This window comes from Vulpes lagopus, chromosome 1, assembly GCF_018345385.1.
Source record: "Vulpes lagopus strain Blue_001 chromosome 1, ASM1834538v1, whole genome shotgun sequence".
In the NCBI taxonomy this organism is placed as follows: domain Eukaryota; kingdom Metazoa; phylum Chordata; class Mammalia; order Carnivora; family Canidae; genus Vulpes; species Vulpes lagopus.
The window spans coordinates 7,493,111-7,510,371 of record NC_054824.1 but is presented as its reverse complement, the minus strand read 5'-3'; the positions used below and the strand labels follow the sequence as shown (position 1 = coordinate 7,510,371).

General features: G+C 33.5%; 1 protein-coding gene across 2 annotated transcripts in view; it reads left to right on the top strand.

Moving 5' to 3' along the window:
- The window catches only part of AFG1L (AFG1 like ATPase), a 205,460-nt gene that overhangs the window by 110,600 nt on the left and 77,599 nt on the right, over positions 1-17,261 (top strand). For both annotated transcript variants that reach the window (XM_041733206.1, XM_041733278.1), the window contains exon 8: positions 2,002-2,060. In XM_041733206.1, coding sequence (XP_041589140.1) covers positions 2,002-2,060 — 59 coding nt within the window. The remainder of the gene's footprint in view (positions 1-2,001; positions 2,061-17,261) is intronic.

Genomic DNA, 17,261 nt, shown 5'->3' with positions numbered 1-17,261 from the left:
TAAATAAAGCTGCTGTAAACTTTGAGTGTATTTAAAGTATTTTAGTTTTTGGGACATCTAGCTGGCCCTGTCAGTGGACCATGTGACTATTATCTTGGGGTCATGAATTCAAGTCCCACATTGGGTGTGGAACCTATTTTAAAAAATCAATAAAATAAAATTATTTTATTTTCAAATTCTACCACTTACTGATATTCATGGCTGTCAGCTCTTATCATACAGCAGTGTTTTTATGCACTTTCCCCAGCAACTTGATGATTAGGGAAGATTATGAAAACACCTAACTTAACCCATTTCCTGCATTTTACCCATTTTAGTCATTTGAGGTATTGATTATAGGAAAGGAAAGATCTCATTTTGAATTTGAAAGTTCTGACAGCCTGGCCAGCATTATCTTACTTTTATAATATCCCTAAATAAGAATATTAAATATAACTGAATTAAAGCCTCTAGTTCTTAATTAACCAAGGAGCTTTGCAGTTAACATTCGACACTGCAATGATGTTATGATGAATATTTTTCTAAAGAGAATAAATGTTTCCTAATGACCATATTTTATTTCCATAAGTAAATGTAACAGTTGAAGACTATCTCAGTTATCTAATTTCCTCTAAACAAGGAAATAGGGGCAGCCCGGGGGGGTTCAGCGGTTTAGTGCACACTTTCAGCCCAGGGCCTGATCCTGGAGACCCGGGATCGAGTCCCACATTGGGCTCCTTGCATGGGGCCTGCTTCTCTCTCTGCCTGTGCCTCTGCTTCTCTCTCTCTGTCCCTCATGAGTAAATAAATAAAATCTTAAAAAAACCAAACAAACAAAAAAAAGGAAATAGGACAGCCTGGGTGGCTCAGTGGTTTAGCGCCGCCTTTAGCCAGCGTCCTGATCCTGGGTACCCGGGATCAAGTACCACGTCGGGCTTCCTGCGTGGAGCCTGCTTCTCCCTCTGCCTGTGTCTCTGCCTCTCTCTCTCTGTCTCTGTCTCTTGTGAATAAATAAATAAAATCTTTAAAAATAATAAACAAATATAGAAAGGATCCTATAAACCATATTTAAAAGAAAATTGAGACGCATAATGTAATTCATGGATTTTATTATTGAGAAAACTTTTTTACTGCTCCCATTTTATACTTTAAAAAAAAAATCTCATTTCTTTAGGTTTTGGTTTTAAAGAAATGCTTTGTATGAAATAAAATTTCAATCTCTTGAATAAAATTCCAGATCCTTTTTTTAGAAAAAAGGAAGAATATAGAAAAATATGCAAAACTTTAAATTTGTTATCCCTTTTCACTTATTTACTCTTGAAAGTATTTGTTCATGTGTATGGATATGTGTCTGAACACACATACACTGTGACACATGTATATATAAAAACCACCATTCTAAGGCAAAAAAACTAGCTGTTTATTACTTATAACTGCATTAAATTTACAGTCCTTTGAGAATGGATTTTTGATTTTTAGATAATCTCTTTTAAAGTGGCCTTAGTGTCATTTATCTTAATGTTAAATGCATAGCCTTGATATAAATACATGCTTAGTTTTGTTTTTTGATGTGTTTTATTAAAAGGCTAATCTTGTTACATACTTTTAATTCTGTACTGAGAATTTTTAGGATAGGTTGAGATAAAGGGCAATATAATTCCTTTCCCAGTAAGATTCTATGTGTTGGAATATTCAGTACTTTTAAAAATATCTTATGTTGAATCATTGACTTTAGGATTATTTGTGATATCTTCCAAATTCTTTTATTGCTTTTTAGTATAGTTTAAAGCTAATTTGATTGAATGTCTTTTGATTTTATTTGTGTAATTGTCAGTTCTTCCTCTTATTAAAGAAAATAATGAATTTTGTGTAGTACAAGAATAGAAATCAATTTTGGCTATTTTTCTTTTGTGTGTTTTATCTTTTTTACAAATAGAAAGCTTCATTTTCCAGGCTAAGATATGAGCTAACATTGGATTTAGGCTAAGTAAAAAGCTAATAGCAGTTTTTTTTTTCTTTCAGATCTGTATAAAAATGGACTCCAAAGAGCTAACTTCATACCATTCATTGCTGTCCTAAAGGTAAGGAAAATCACTTACTTGTGTTCACTGATTAATGTCGTATTGATTGATAATTAAGGGCTTTTATAGGATTGCTAAGGGCTTGCATTCAAGCAAAATTCATTTTGATATTAGACAGTTACAGTCAAAGACAGTAAAGGAGAAAAGAATGTTTTTTATATAGTATTCATCAATGTGTACACAGGAGAAATTATAAAATATAGTCTAAATTATTGTCTAACTGAAACATTTGATAGTTTGCATTTATAAATTTTAATTTGAGGTTTGCTCATAAATATTATAGTGGAATGTTTAACCTTATACATTGATTTCTGAAAAAATATTTAATGTTCTCTGTTTCTTTTAGGTTAATGGTCTTTAACATGTTTTCTCAGCTATTAAAGTTGCTATTCCAGAGTAGCATTATTACAAAAATATTCTAATATATTTAAATGTGATTGCCATCAAGTTATCATGAAATTATGTCAAGTTGAGGCACATAGTTTAAATATTTGTGTGTATCATCACTGCATAGAGTTTGAAATAGTCTTCATTACAATCTGATTAAGAATAAAGTAGTCTCCTTTTCACTGTTAATTTAAATAATTTTTTACACAGTTATTCAATAATTCTATATTCTACCAACATTTATTGAGAACCTACTATGTGCAAAGTGCTACATTAGGCATAATGGGTAATGCAATCATGAATTTTCTGTTTCTTGCATACAAGTCATTTATAATCTAGTTGGGCATATAATACATACACAGATATCTATAACACAAAGCAAAGTGAAGTATCATAAAAGTACTAAAGAGAAGCATATGTGCCAAATATAATTCCCATAATTCTTAGTTACATAATTTTTCCCGGTCTAAAATAATATAACTGAAGAAGAGATAAAGTTGTATTATTTTTTAAAACCTAAAACCTCAAAAATTCGTATCAAGAATTAGAAATAATGGGGCACTTGGGTGACTTGGTTGGATTGAACGTGGATTCTTGATTTTGGCTTAGATCATGGTCTCAGGATCCTGGGATCCAGCCTCTGCCAGTTCTGCACTCAGTGGGGAGTCACTGGAGATTCTCTCCCTCGCCCTTTGCCCCTCCCCCCACTCATGCATGTATTCTCTCTCTTTCTCTAAAATAAATAAATACTTGAAAAAAGGAGAATATTGTTTCTTCAAATATTCTAAAGATAAAGTCAGACGATCTTTTTGAAGTTGTTGTTGATACTAAACTGTATTCCCTGTGCTATACTTAGAATTAAAACATCTATTTTCTTGACCAATTTTAAGTTCCCAGCGGTTTTTAATTTCTGTGAGATATTTATAGATATAAGGAAAAGTACTCTTTGAAGATTTATGCTCTTAGTAATTTTTTCCCCTTTATATAAATCAAGTTTTACATTTGGAGAGAAGGTAAATCTACAGTGTTTTCTCCATGCTGGAAATCCAAAGTGATTGGTATATGTAGATACCAAAATGTGAACAGGGAAGCTGAGAAAAATGAGTGATACAAATAGTTTCTTCAGGTAGCAGGAAATATATGAAATATGAAGAGTGAAGGCTCACACAATGAAACAAGTTTTCGGGGAACTTGGTAGGTATACTTTTTTTTTAACCACAAACCCTATTTTTTGGCCAGTAATTTATCATACTTTATTAGCATTATTAATAAGCAACCAAATTAGCTAGATTTAATTTAATTTTTTTCTGTTTCTCACCCTTTTTTTGGGGGGGGGAGAGAAGAAGGAAAATCAAAGAGATAAATAATCCAAATTTGAAATTGAACAAGAACTGATATAAATAATGTACAATTTGAAATTGAACATAAACTAAAATTCCTAGGGTACTAAATACTAGATTGGATGAGAAAATGTTTAAAATGTCTAATTTATTCAAAAGACTTTTCACATATAGCAAAACATCAACCTAATAAATATATGCTGTGGCTGGTTTCTCTGGGGCTTTTTTGGTGGGCTTATGAAGTTTCCCTTGTAAGGAAAGGTTGTTTCTTATTCATTTAGATGACATTTTACCTATTCACATATGCTAGTGTTACTCTTGCATTTTGGCCCAGCTGAGGGAAATGTATAGCAGAAGTCAATCTTAAATAGAGAATCTTGGTTTAATAAAAAGAGATCATAAACCAGATAGAAATTTATTTGGGGAAAAAGTACAGTATAAAATCCATTTTTTCCTTTATGTTCTCCTTTTTTTTTTTTTTTTTTTTATGTTCTCCTTTTTAAACCAAGTGATAACAAGTCTGTATTTCATTACAAGCATTTGTGATTTATCGCTTGGAGCATTGAAAAAAAAAAAAAAGCCCAGAGCTTGTGTAAGCTGTTAGTGAACAATATTTTTATAAGATAGTAGGAATGGTGAGGAGGACTAATGCACTATTAAAAAAACAGTGTGGTATACAATGAATTATTGTTCTGCCGTATAAAAGGAATGAAATTCTGACATATGCTACATGATGGATGAACTTTGGAAACATACTAAGGAAGAGAAGCCAGAAACAAAATGACAAACGTTATATGATTCCACTTAAATGACGTACCTGGAAAAGGCATAGGCAGAAAAACAGAAAGTAAAATAGAGGTTACCTGGGGCTGAGAGCAGAGGGGAATGAGTGGTTATTGTTTCATGTGTAGAGTCTCTCTGTGGGATGATGAAAAATTTCTGGAAATACACAGTAGTAATGGTTGTACAACATTGTCAATGTACTTAATGGCATTGAATTGCACACTTAAAAGGGTTAAAATAATAGATTTTATGTTGTGTATGTTTTACCACAATTCATTACAAAAATAGAAAAGTCACAGTACTGGAAAGGATACAGAAAATGTTCAGATATATTTCCTTTAGAAAGCCTTCCTAGAGTGACCCCTTCAAAAAAGCAAAGCCAAACAAAACAGAACAAAAAACCCTTACACATAATTTCCACTGCCTTTTAAGTAAGGGAGGCTCCTGTTTTGCCCTTCCTTGCACTATCTTTGAGCTTATTTTGCTGGACTTTTTCTTATTTACTGAGATTAATTTTTTAAACTCATTTCAACCTTCATTGCTAAATGCATTTCAGGCTATTTATTTTCCTCTAAATAGTAGATATATTCATTAAGTTTTGATATTTAGTATTTTTGCTATTAAGTTTAAAGTATTTTCTAATTTCTGTTTTGATTTCTTCTTTAACCTTTGAACCACCCAGAAATATGTTTCTTAATTTCCAAACAAACATATGAAATTTTCTAGTTTTACTTTTTGTTATTATTTTCTTAACAAATGCTTGATTGCATAGTCATCTGAGGATATGCTTTGTGCAACTTAAATCCTTTAAAATTTATTGAAACTTGCTTTATGGCTTTATATGTGGGCAATTTTTATAAAAATATTCTGTGTTCTTTTAAAAAATATTAAAACATTTTTACTTTTTAATTTAATCTCTTCATTCCATGTGGGGCTCAAATTCATGACCCTGAGATCAAGAGTCACATGTTCTTTTGACTGAGCCAGTCAGTCCCCCCATATTCTCTATAGTCCTAAAAATAATGAGTTCTCCACTAGAGTTTTATATGACAGTATATATAACATAATATACCCATTAGATTAGAATTTTTAATTATGCTGTTCTAAGTTTTATTTTTTTTTCCCATCAATTACTATGAAGCTTATGGAAAACATCACTTACTCTTATTGTGAATTTGTCTTATTTTTCTGATAATTCTGTCATTGACCTTACATATTTGGAAGCTATGTCATAAGTTACATGCAGATTTAAAATTGTTAAATATTACTTATAAATAGAATTTCCATAATGAAATTTTTAACTAAGTAGTAAAAAAGCTCCTTTGTTTCAAGAGTAGTCATAATTACCTGTTGAAGCATTTTTTTCATGTCTGCTTTTTTTTTTTTAAGTTTTATTTATTTAAGTAATCTCTACAATCCAACATGGGGCTTGAACTCACAACCCTGGGATCAAGAGTCTCATGCTCTTTGAGCCAGCCAAGCGCCCCTCAATTGGCAGGTATAAGGTAAAATTTAAATTGCTTTAAATTGGCAGGTATAGGGTAATTTTATAAGATAATTCTGACATCTCTATCATCTTGATGTTGGCATCTACTGTGAGATCTTCCTGGCTTTTTGTGTAAATGAATTTCATTGGACTCTTGGACATATTCCTAATCTGTCATGAGACTTTGGATCTTATTTTTTAATCATTTTTTATTGTGGTAAAGTACATATAACATAAAATTTACCATTTTAACCATTTTTAAGTGTACAATTCAGTAGCATTACATACATTCACATTGTTGGGCAACAATGAACTTTTTCATCTTCACCAAACTGAAATTCTTTATTCATTAAATAATAGTTCCCATTCTTCTCTTCTCCCAACTTGTGGTAATCACCATTCTACTTTCTATGTGAATTTGCTACTTTTAGATAGCTTATATAAGTGGAATCATATAATATTTGTCCTTTTGTTCCTGGCTTTTTTTCATTTAGCATAATGTCTTCAAGGTTCATCCATGCTGTAGCATGTGTCAGATTCCATCCCTTTTTAAGGAGTAAGACTCCATTTTATGTATATACCATAAATTGTTTATTCATTCACCTGTTGATGGACATTGGGTTGATTCTACCTTTTGGCTATTGTGAATAATGCTGCTCTGAACACTTGTATACAAATATAGTTTGAGTCATTTTAATTCTTCTGTATATATATATATATACCCGGGAGTAGAATTTCTAGGTCCTATATAAATCTATATTGAAGTTTTTGAGGAACTGCCATACTGTTTTCCTTAGCAGCTGCACCATTTTCTATTCCCACTAGCAATGCACAAGATTTTCAGTTTCTTTACATCCTTGCCAACACTTGTCATCATCGTTTTTTGTTTTTTTTTGTTTTGTTTTGTTTTGTTGTTGTTGTTTTTTTTTTTATAATAGCCACCCTAACCCATGTAAAGTGGTAAATCATTGTAGTTTTGATTAATATTTCTCAGGTAATTAGTGATGTGTAGCATCTTTTCATGTGCTTATTGGCCATTTGTTTGTCATCTTTAGTTTATTTTTTTAAGATTTATTTATTTGAGAGAGAGAGAGAGAGAGAGAGCACACGCACACATGAGTGGGAGGGGCAAAGGGAGAGGGAGAGAGAATCTCAAGCAGACTCCACATTGAGTGCAGAGCCCAGTGTGTGGCTGGATCCCATGACTCTGAGATCATGACCTGAGCCAAAACCCAGAGTTAGCCACTCTATTGACAGTGCCACCCAGACACTCCTGTTTGTCATCTTTGAACTTTAGTTTTAGATGGCTTTTTTGGACACTATTCTGACAGGATAGGCACTGTCTCATTACTGCCAGATATAGGTAGAAGTCCAGGTTCTTTATTCAGCATCTATTGAACAGATGCTTCTTCTTTCTGTTGGTGGAGAGGTTCCATTGATCTCATCAAGGAGGGAAGGGGTGCTCATTCTTAACTGGCAGGTATGATAGTTTCAACCCCTTACTCGGCCTTCTCTGACATCACTGGCAGGAGGTTCGGAGTGCCTCATAACAGCCTTGTGAGAACGCACTTCTAGATTCCTCTCTTGGCTGGAATGGGTGGAGGTCACACCATGGTTTGTTTGTCCCTGCAGTATTTGCTTCAGTGAAAGTTATTGTCAAAAAGTTTTCTCTTTTGTTATACTGCTGTTTTTCTAGCCCTTTGGCCAAAGAGAGCAGACTTTTGTTGGGTCCTCATTGTCTGTGTCCATTGGCATTTCTGGGATGCTGGCTTTTTCAACTCCAAGTCTGAAAATTCTGAATTGAAAAGAAAAGCAGAGAACTCACCACTCTTTTGTTTGTCAGGTCTTGAGATCCCTAGCTGTTCTTTCTTCTTTTCACTTTTTAGCATATTCTTATATTTATTTTATATATAATCTCCAGGATTTTAAGTTGTACTTAGCAGGAGGGATAGGGAAAGAACATCTACTTTATCTTCCCAGAAGTAGAAGTCAGTTTATTAAATGTCCTTGTCTGCTACTTCCATCATTTCTGGTTTGTTTTTGTGGTCTGATTTTCCCACCCCTGGTTTTGAGTCTTCCTACTTCTCAGGAAGTTTAATAATTTATGATTGGATGCTGGACATTGTGGTGATTATATTGAGTGTTACTTCCTTTAAGGCTGTTGAATTTTATTTTAACAAGTGGTTAAGTTTCTTGCAGATCAGCTTTATCCTTTTGAGACTTATTTTTAAGCTTCAAATAGTGTGTCTCAAGTAGCTTTTATTTTAGCCTTTCTTCTACACATAACCCTTCTAGGGTCTCTACTGAATCCCCTTAGTGTCACTGACATCTCTTTACTCATATAGAGAACGTTCAGAATGCTCATATCTCCTGGCTTTTTGAGGATTATTCTTTCCCCATTCTCGTGAAGTTTCACCTTATGCACGTTCAATTTAATATTCAGCCAGAAATTACAGACATTCCCTATATAGATATCTAGAGCTCTTTCTCTGCATACTTTCTCTTTTACTGAACTCTGCCATGCAAAGCCCAACTGCCTCAACTTCCCTAAATTCTGGTCACTGTCTCCTCAACTCATTTAGACTGCTGTACTGCAGTTGTACATGTTTTGTCCAGTGTTTTAATGTGTAATGGCAGGAAGGCAAATTGAGTTCTAAATACTCTGACTTGGCCAAAAGTATAAGTCTCTTTCTTATTTTTTTTGAAAGTATAATTAACATACATTTTTAAAATTGAGGTATAATTAACATATTAGCCTCAGGTGTACAACATACTGATTCAACAATTCTGTACATTATTCCGTGTCACCACAATGAGTATAGTCCCCATCTGTAACCAAACAACGTTATTACAGTATTAATCACTATGTTCCCTATGCTGTACTTCTCGTCTTCATGACTTATTTATTTCATAAACTGGAAACTTATACCTCTTCATCCTCTTTTTTTTTGGATTTTATTTATTTGTTTGACAGAGAGAGAGTGCACACACAAGCAGCAGGAGTGGCAGGGAAAGGGAGAACCAGGCTCCCCATGGAGCAAGGATCCAGATGCAGGACTTGATCTTGGGACCCTGGGATCATGACCTGAGCTGAAGGCAGATTCTTAACTGACTGAGCCACCCAGGCACACCTTCTTAATCCTCTTTAACCTATTTCACCCATCCCTCCACCTGTCAGCAACCATCAGTTTGTTCTCTGTATTTAAGAGTTTGTTTTTCTGTTTTTTTTATTCATTTGTTTTTTAAGATTCCACATATAAGTGAGATTATATGGTATTTGTGTTTCTCTGACTTCTCTTAGCATAATATCCTTGAGGTCCATCCATATTGTTGTAAAAGGGAAGGTCTCATTCTTTTTTATGGCCAAATAATATTCCATTGTGTATATATACCATATCTTCTTTATCCATCCATTTATTAAGGGACACTTGGGTTGCTTCCATATCTTGGCTGTTGTAAATAATGCTGCAGTGAATATAGGGCTACATATGTCTTTTTGAATGAGTGTTTTTGTTCTCTTTGGGTAAATACCCAGGAGTGGAATTACTAAATAGTAGTATGCTATTTCTATTTTTAGTTTTTTGAGGAACCTCCAAACTGTTTTCCACAGTGGCTATACCAATTTACATTCCCACAGCATCAGGATTCATGTTCTTCACATCCTTGCCAATACGTGTTCATTTGTTTGTTTGCTCTTTCTTTCTCTCCCTACTTCCCTCCCTCCCTCCTTCCTTTTCTCTCTTTCCTTTTGTAGGCCCTATGCTCAATGTGGGGCTTGACTTCACAATCTCAAGATTTACATTTTCTGATGATTAGTGTTGTTGAACACCTTTTCATGTGTCTCTTGGCTATCTGTATGTCTTCTTTGGAAAAATATCTATTCAGGTTCTTTTCCCATCTTTTAATTTGATTATTTGGGGCTTTTTTTTGGTGTTGAATTATGTAAGTTTTTAAATGTATTTTGGATAATAATCCCTTATTGGATATATCATTTGCAGATTCAGTAGGTTGCCTTTTTGTTTTGTTAATAGTTTGCATTATCTTGGCTTTTAATTGTAAAGAAGAAGAAAACAGGATATTTTGTAATTTAGGAACTCTGAGCTATATATTTTTATAGATACTTAAAAATAGGGTAACTATTTTAAAAAAGCAGTGATGGGAACATCTTTTCTAAATTTAGATGAATCTTTAAATGGTGGTACAATCACATGAGGGGATATAGAATACTTACTTGGAATGATATTTTCCAAAAGGCTTTTGATAATTATAGTATAATAATGCTCATAGAAAATGTGAGTGAAAAAAATATGATGTAAGAGTATATCTATTACTCTCTTAACTCTGGAGGTAATACACATGCATAGGAAAATACTGGTAATAAGTACTCCAAGATGTAACTAGAACTTAATTCTGGATAATAAGATTATAGATGATTTACATTTTCTCTGTTAGACTTTTCTAAGGTTTCTAACATTAGATGTTTCTGGAATGATCTTGTATTATTTTTTATAATAAAACCTATTTTTTTAAGTGGGTAAATTTTTGTCTACCCTTCTTAGGAAGTCAGCAGACATGGATAGGACTACTCACATTCAAAGTTGAGAATTTGCAAAAAGCAAAATGGAATGAACATAGATCCTGTGTACAGAGGCTGTTATGAAAAGAGTGGAACGGCAGGCATAGGAAGGAGGCAGCAGGAGCAGATAGGAGAGGTAGATACGCACCAACAATAAAAGCACATGAGGGGTACACTCTGGAAGAACTACCCCAAGAAATGGGAGACTTTTTCAGAAAAGATTTTTCTGTATTTTAAAAGAGATTAAAGACATTAGGAGCCCAATAAAATAATAGAACAGAGATGAAATAACTATAAGATTAGATGGAAAGTGAGGCGACAAAGGTAAGAAACGAGAGCGAAGGGAAACCCATTAAAAAAGTGAAGAGCATCTTAGGAAAAGCAAGGTAAAAAATAAAAAGTGCTAAAAATGAAATTAATGATACAGACCTGACTTATGAAAAAAATCACACAAAATGGAGCTAGAAGAGTTAGAGAGAGAAAACTATTGTAGTGAAAATGGTAGGTATGGAAAGCAGATAACAGAGATCAAACATTCACATATTTTGTATTTCTAAAAGAGAAAAATAGAACAGAGGAATAATACACTTTTCTGGTGTATAGCTGAACTTCAAGGATAAAGAAAGAATCCTATAGTTAAATAGAAAAATCAGTGGGAAAAAAAAAATCAAGCTGGATAGAGACTTATTTGCTGCAAGTAGATAGTAGAATAGAATAGTTTCTACTTTGCTAAAAAAAAAAATAGATGTGCCCTTTTGTTAGCTAAGCTATCATGAAAATCTAAGCCTGCAAATACATATTTTTGGATATGTGGTGTCATAGGAATTGTAGAAATTGTGAAACTTCTAGAACAAACTAAGCCAAAATTAATAACTTGTAAATCGAAATATTATGGTAAGAAAACACTGGTGATCATTGAATCTGATTAAATATTATCTTACTCTGGTCTGTAAATCAGTAAAATTTTTTCATAATCACGTGGGAATTTCTGTAATTGAATTAACTAAGGAATTCTAAAGAATATAGAAAAGAGACCCCAACCCACACTAAGCAGTCTGAGTGGAGTAGATGGTATACATGTTAGGAGTATTTCCAAAGACCAAATGATGTTTATTTATTTTTTTAAAAAGCTTTTATTTATTTATTAATGAGAGACACAGAGAGAGAGAGAGGCAGAGACACAGACAGAGGGAGAAGCAGGCTCCATGCAGGGAGGCCGATGTGGGACTCGATCCCTGGTCTCCAGGATCATGCCCTGGGCTGCAGGCAGTGCTAAACCACTGCACCACCGCTGCTCCCCAAACAAATGATGTTTAAATTAGAACTTAAAAGTCAAATAAAAGTTACCAGGCAAAGTACAAAAGGTGTTCATCATGGAGGAAAAAACATATGGGAAAGAAAGAAGCATGAGAATTAATAGATTTAAAATTTTGTGATTAGTAGTTCTTTGACATTTTCATAAAATAGTAACTATCACTATTCTGTTTTCTTGCATCTCGGAAGTTTATTTAAAAGTCAGATTTCCCCCCCTAAAATAAAAGAACATGTTTATATCATATGTATAGTAGTTCCTTGTTACCCACAATTTCACTTTCTGTGGTTTCAGTTACCTGAGGATCCCCCATGGTCTGGAAGCAGATGATCCTCCCTCTGACCTATTGTCAGAAGGTCACTAGTAGCCTAACACTACATCACAGTGTCTATGCCACTCACCTCATTTCATCTTACCACATAGGCGTTTTATCATCTTACCTCATCAAAGAAGGGTAGGTAGAGTACAATAAGATATTTTGAGAGAGACAGAGACCATATTCACATAACGTTCATTACAGTATATTGTTGTCATGTCCAATTTTATTATTAGTTACTGTTAATCTCTTACTGTGTCTAATTTATTTTTTTTCTTTTTTTTTGAGGTCAATATTTTTTTTTTCTTTTTATTTATGATAGACATAAAGAGAGAGAGGCAGAGACACAGGAGGAGGGAGAAGCAGGCTCCATGCTGGGAGCCCGATGTGGAACTCGATCCTGGGACTCCAGGATCGCACCCTGGGCCAAAGGCAGGTGCTAAACTACTGAGCCACTCAGGGATCCCCTCTAATTTATAATTTAAACTTTATCTTAGGTGTGTATATATAAGAAAAACATAGTATACATAGGGTTCAGTACTATCTGAAGTTTTAGGCATCTTAGATTGTATCCCTCACAGATAAGGTAGGGGAACTACTGTAAATTAAGAAAAAAATATTTAGTACTTAACATTCCCTTATGTATATAAAAAAGATGGTTAATACTATGATTAGTGGGCCTGCTTCAAACTTGAAACTGCTTGCTGATCCTGTGACACAATGTCCTGATTTTGCTGATTTATTCTTAAAGAATCTTTGTTGTGATTTTAATAAAACTTAGGCAGTTCTTCTTGGTATGTGAACAGATATAATTGTGAAAGCATGTGTTGGTATCTACACAGCACTATTCTACAAAATTAAATACATCTGTCTCATTCCATACTGCAGTATTTTAGACTGTGATAATCTATACCAGGAATGATAAACTATATCCAGTGGCCAAATCTGGCCAATTTTATTGGCCAATTTTATTGAAAAACTTAATGCTTATTCATTTAGGTATTGTCTATGGCTATTTTCACACTACAGTGGCAGAGTTAAGTAGCTGTGGCACTTATGGCCTTCAAATCCTAAAATATTTATTATCTGGCTTTTTACAGAAAGTTTTCTTATTCCTGAATTATACAACATGCAAGGAAAGAGAAACAAGTGTTTAAAATAACATTTGTATATAGCACTGTTTTCCTATAAAGTATGATTTGTTTTATGTGATGGAAATCCTTTGTCAGCATAGATTCATTACATTAGTCGATCTTGTAGTAAGTGGCATTTTAAAAAGCTTGCTATAATAAATGGTTGATAGAAGACATGAAGCTTGAGGAACCAAAAGGTAAGAGGGTGGTTCAGTATCAATTTCAAATAATTTGGTAAGTTGAGAAATATCAGCTTTGTTCGGATCAGCTTTCTTAGAAATATCCTCAATTTTATACACTTAAGAAAGTAACGTCTTAAATGTTTGTTCATTGTATAATACGCATTGAACATAATCTCTTTCCATTATAAACATTATTTAAAATTGTGGTTGAAAGGCAAAGAGGACCAATTGGCATTTTGAATAGAAGAATAGTTTCTTAGGTTAATTTCAACTGGCCTTCTGGATACATGGATTGTCTGGCAAGCATTGCTCTTCTCATCTGATCAAATTCCAGTAATCCATGGTATTTGGACAGCTGTTTTATATTTGGGTAAAAATCTCTCTTTACTCCATCCCACTTAAACTATGTGTCTGATGTATTCTTTAATGAGCCCTTAAAGAGATAAATGCTATTCATAATTTTAGAGTTAAAAAAATTCTCCATGTGGATTTATTTTTTAGCTTTTTTTTTTTTAATGATTTTCTTTTCTTTTTTTTTAAGATTTTATTTTTATGTAATCTCTACATTCAACACGGGGCTCAAACTAACAACCCTGAGATCAAGAGTTGCATACTCTACCCATTGAACCAGAGTGTACCGTTTTACAATTTTCTTTTTATTTTTAAGGGGCACCTGGATGGTGGCTCAGTCTGTTAAGAGTCTGCCTTCAGCTCCTTGATTCAGGGTCTTGGGATCAAGCCCCGCATTGGGCTCCTTGCTCAGCGGGGAGCTTGTTTCTCTCTCTCTTATTCTCTCTCTCTCCCCCTCTGTCTGTCGCTCCCCCTGCTTATGCTCTCTCTCTGTCAAATAAATAAATAAAATCTTTATTATTTTTTTAAAAGCAGCTCCTTTTCTTTTTTTAAGATTTATTTATTTATTTATTCATGAGAGACACAGAGACACAGGCAGAGGGAGAAGAAGCAGGCTCCATGCAAGGAGCCCGACATGGAACTTGATCCCGGGTCTCCAGGATCATGCCCTGGGCTGAAGGCGGCGCTAAACCGCTGAGCCACCGGGCTTCCCAATAAAATCTTTAAGAAAGAAAGATTTTATTTTTAAGTAATCTCTATATCCAGCATGGGGCTGGAACTAACAACCCCGACATCAAGAGTCTCATGCTCTACCATCTGAGCCAGCTAGGCATCCCTTTGGTTTTCTTAATCACTTTAATAGTATGGATAGATTTAAAATAATCCCCCCATGGAAAATGTTCCCGTGCAATATTGTATGTAGTGTTTTGCCACATGGGGACAGATTCTATTATCACTAATGTGGCATTTTAACTTTTATTCACACTAACATTTTAGCAAACTATCTTCTTTATTAAGTTTTAACATTTTTATTTAAAATTAAATGAGTTAGGGCAGGCCTGGTGGCTCAGTGGTTTAGCACCTGCCTTCAGCCCAGGGCATGATCCCAGGGTCTTGGGATCGAGTCCCACGTTGGGCGCCCTGCATGGAGTCTGCTTCTGCCTCTGCCTCTCTGTGTCTCTGTGTCTCTCATGAATAAATGAATAAAATCTTTAAAAAAAATTAAATGAGTTAGAAAAAAATTAATTAGGTAATTAATAGATTACCAAAATCACAACTATAAGCTGGTCAGAAATAACCAACAAAGCATTCTACAGTATAATTTTCCCTTTGACAAATGTTAGATGATGCAATTAGAGAAAAATAAGATACTGCATTAGCTGTTATAAATATGAATTTTCCTTTTTCTGATAAAGAATTGTCCATTTGGAAAGCATCTTAATCTGATTGTTTGACATTTGTTGGGTATAAATATGCAACACATAAAAATGCTTTCTAATCTAAAGTAGTAATAGCTTTGCTATAACCATTTTATAGTATTTGTTTAATATTCAAGTAATAACTTCATTTCTTTTACTTGGCTGTTAATGTTTCTCAGTTGTTACATGTTCTTTAAAACTTACACACACAAAAAGCTATGTATTAGGTTTTGTTTTTGTTTCTTGAAGGATTTTTTTTCCCTAAGAAATCTTATATCTATAGTGAACTCTTAGAATATTCCCATATTGTGCTTTCTAGTCTTAAACTTCAGAAAGATTGTTTATAACCCTTAGGTAAACAATTTAATGCTCAGATTGCCCAGCTGCCTGCATTGGGATTTATAGACTGGCTAAGTATATTTGCCATTTCTTTCTCCACAATTTTCATTTCATTGTTGAAATTGTTTTGTCAGTTTGCTCATTATAACTTGCAATAGTAGAGCTTTCAGATGGCTAAATAATCAGAAGCAGGGTTTGAGGTTAGTGTCAGCCCCACTTACTAACCTCCACTCTGTTGTCACCTGAGTCAGTGTAGCAAGGATTAACCCTTTGTTAGTGTGATAATATCTTTACTTATGACTTAGCTTTTTATCTCTGAAGATCAAAAGAAACAAAATATAGAAAAGTAGCAGTCTAGAATTGAAGAAAGTTATGACTTTCCTCCACAAACTACTAAAGTGTTCATTTAAACTTTAGTATTTAATGTTTTAAGATACAAAAATGACTGACTTGTAAAACATTCCTTTATTTTGCTGTTTTGGGCTGAAGAAATGAAGGAAATCTAAGATATTTTCATTAACCTATTTCACCTATGTTTGAGAAAATATGTTTAAGCAAATTGGCTATAGTAACAGGCATTAAACTTTATTTGTGACAGTGTTTTTGTACTGTGTCCTCAAAATGAATAAATATCTAGAATAAAAGTTGTTGTAATGTGGATGTAATATGTAATTCTTGTCTATCTTCATACCAGAATGTACACTTTATATTAGTCAAGGCCTGCCTATGGAAAAGTAATTTTGGGTGTATGCTTTTTAAAATAATATTTTTTGTAATAGTCTTACATAAAATGAAAACAAAGATTTCCCATTAAATATATAAATTATACATTTAAATTTATATAATATATAAAATATAAAAATGATATGTTTGTATCAAACTGAACTACAGAAAACTATTGCTTATATGTATTATATATAAAATATGTACTGTTAGATCTTGAATTCTCTTCTCAGAATAATAAAATCATTTTGGGCTATTAGAAAAAATCAGTTCTTTAATGATGAAAATGGTTGAAAGGAAGTGTGTCTTAAATATGAATTAGTTGTTTCTTTGACTCATGAGATAAATTAGTTTAATTACATGTGGCAATTTTCTTGGCTAGTGATGTAATGTGAAATCAAATTCTCCCTTTCCCCTCCCTGAAAACTCAAGCCAATTAATAGAACTTTTAAGCTCTTTGTCATAGGCCACCATGGAGGTCTGCAGAGAAGAACTTTAATCCAATAAACATTTCATTTAGATCATGAAAAGAAAGCATGAGGAGAAGCTCCTATAAGAGAGGGTGTTACTATGATTCCAACCATGAAGAGATGTGAGGAATTTGCCAAATTAACCAAGACGTCCTCATATTTAACGCATAAATGTGTCAAAACTAACAGAATAATTATTTAATTTGGTTGAACTTTATATTGAGAAAACTCTAAAAAGCCACAACTGTTTTCTTCAAAGCCTTCACTGTTGGGCTGGATGGACAGGGCAAAGGGAGGTTGTGAGAAATCCAGATAGCAAATAACACTGGCCGAAGCTGGTCAGAAAAGGGAATAGATAATTAGACGTAATTAGCGTGTATGAATT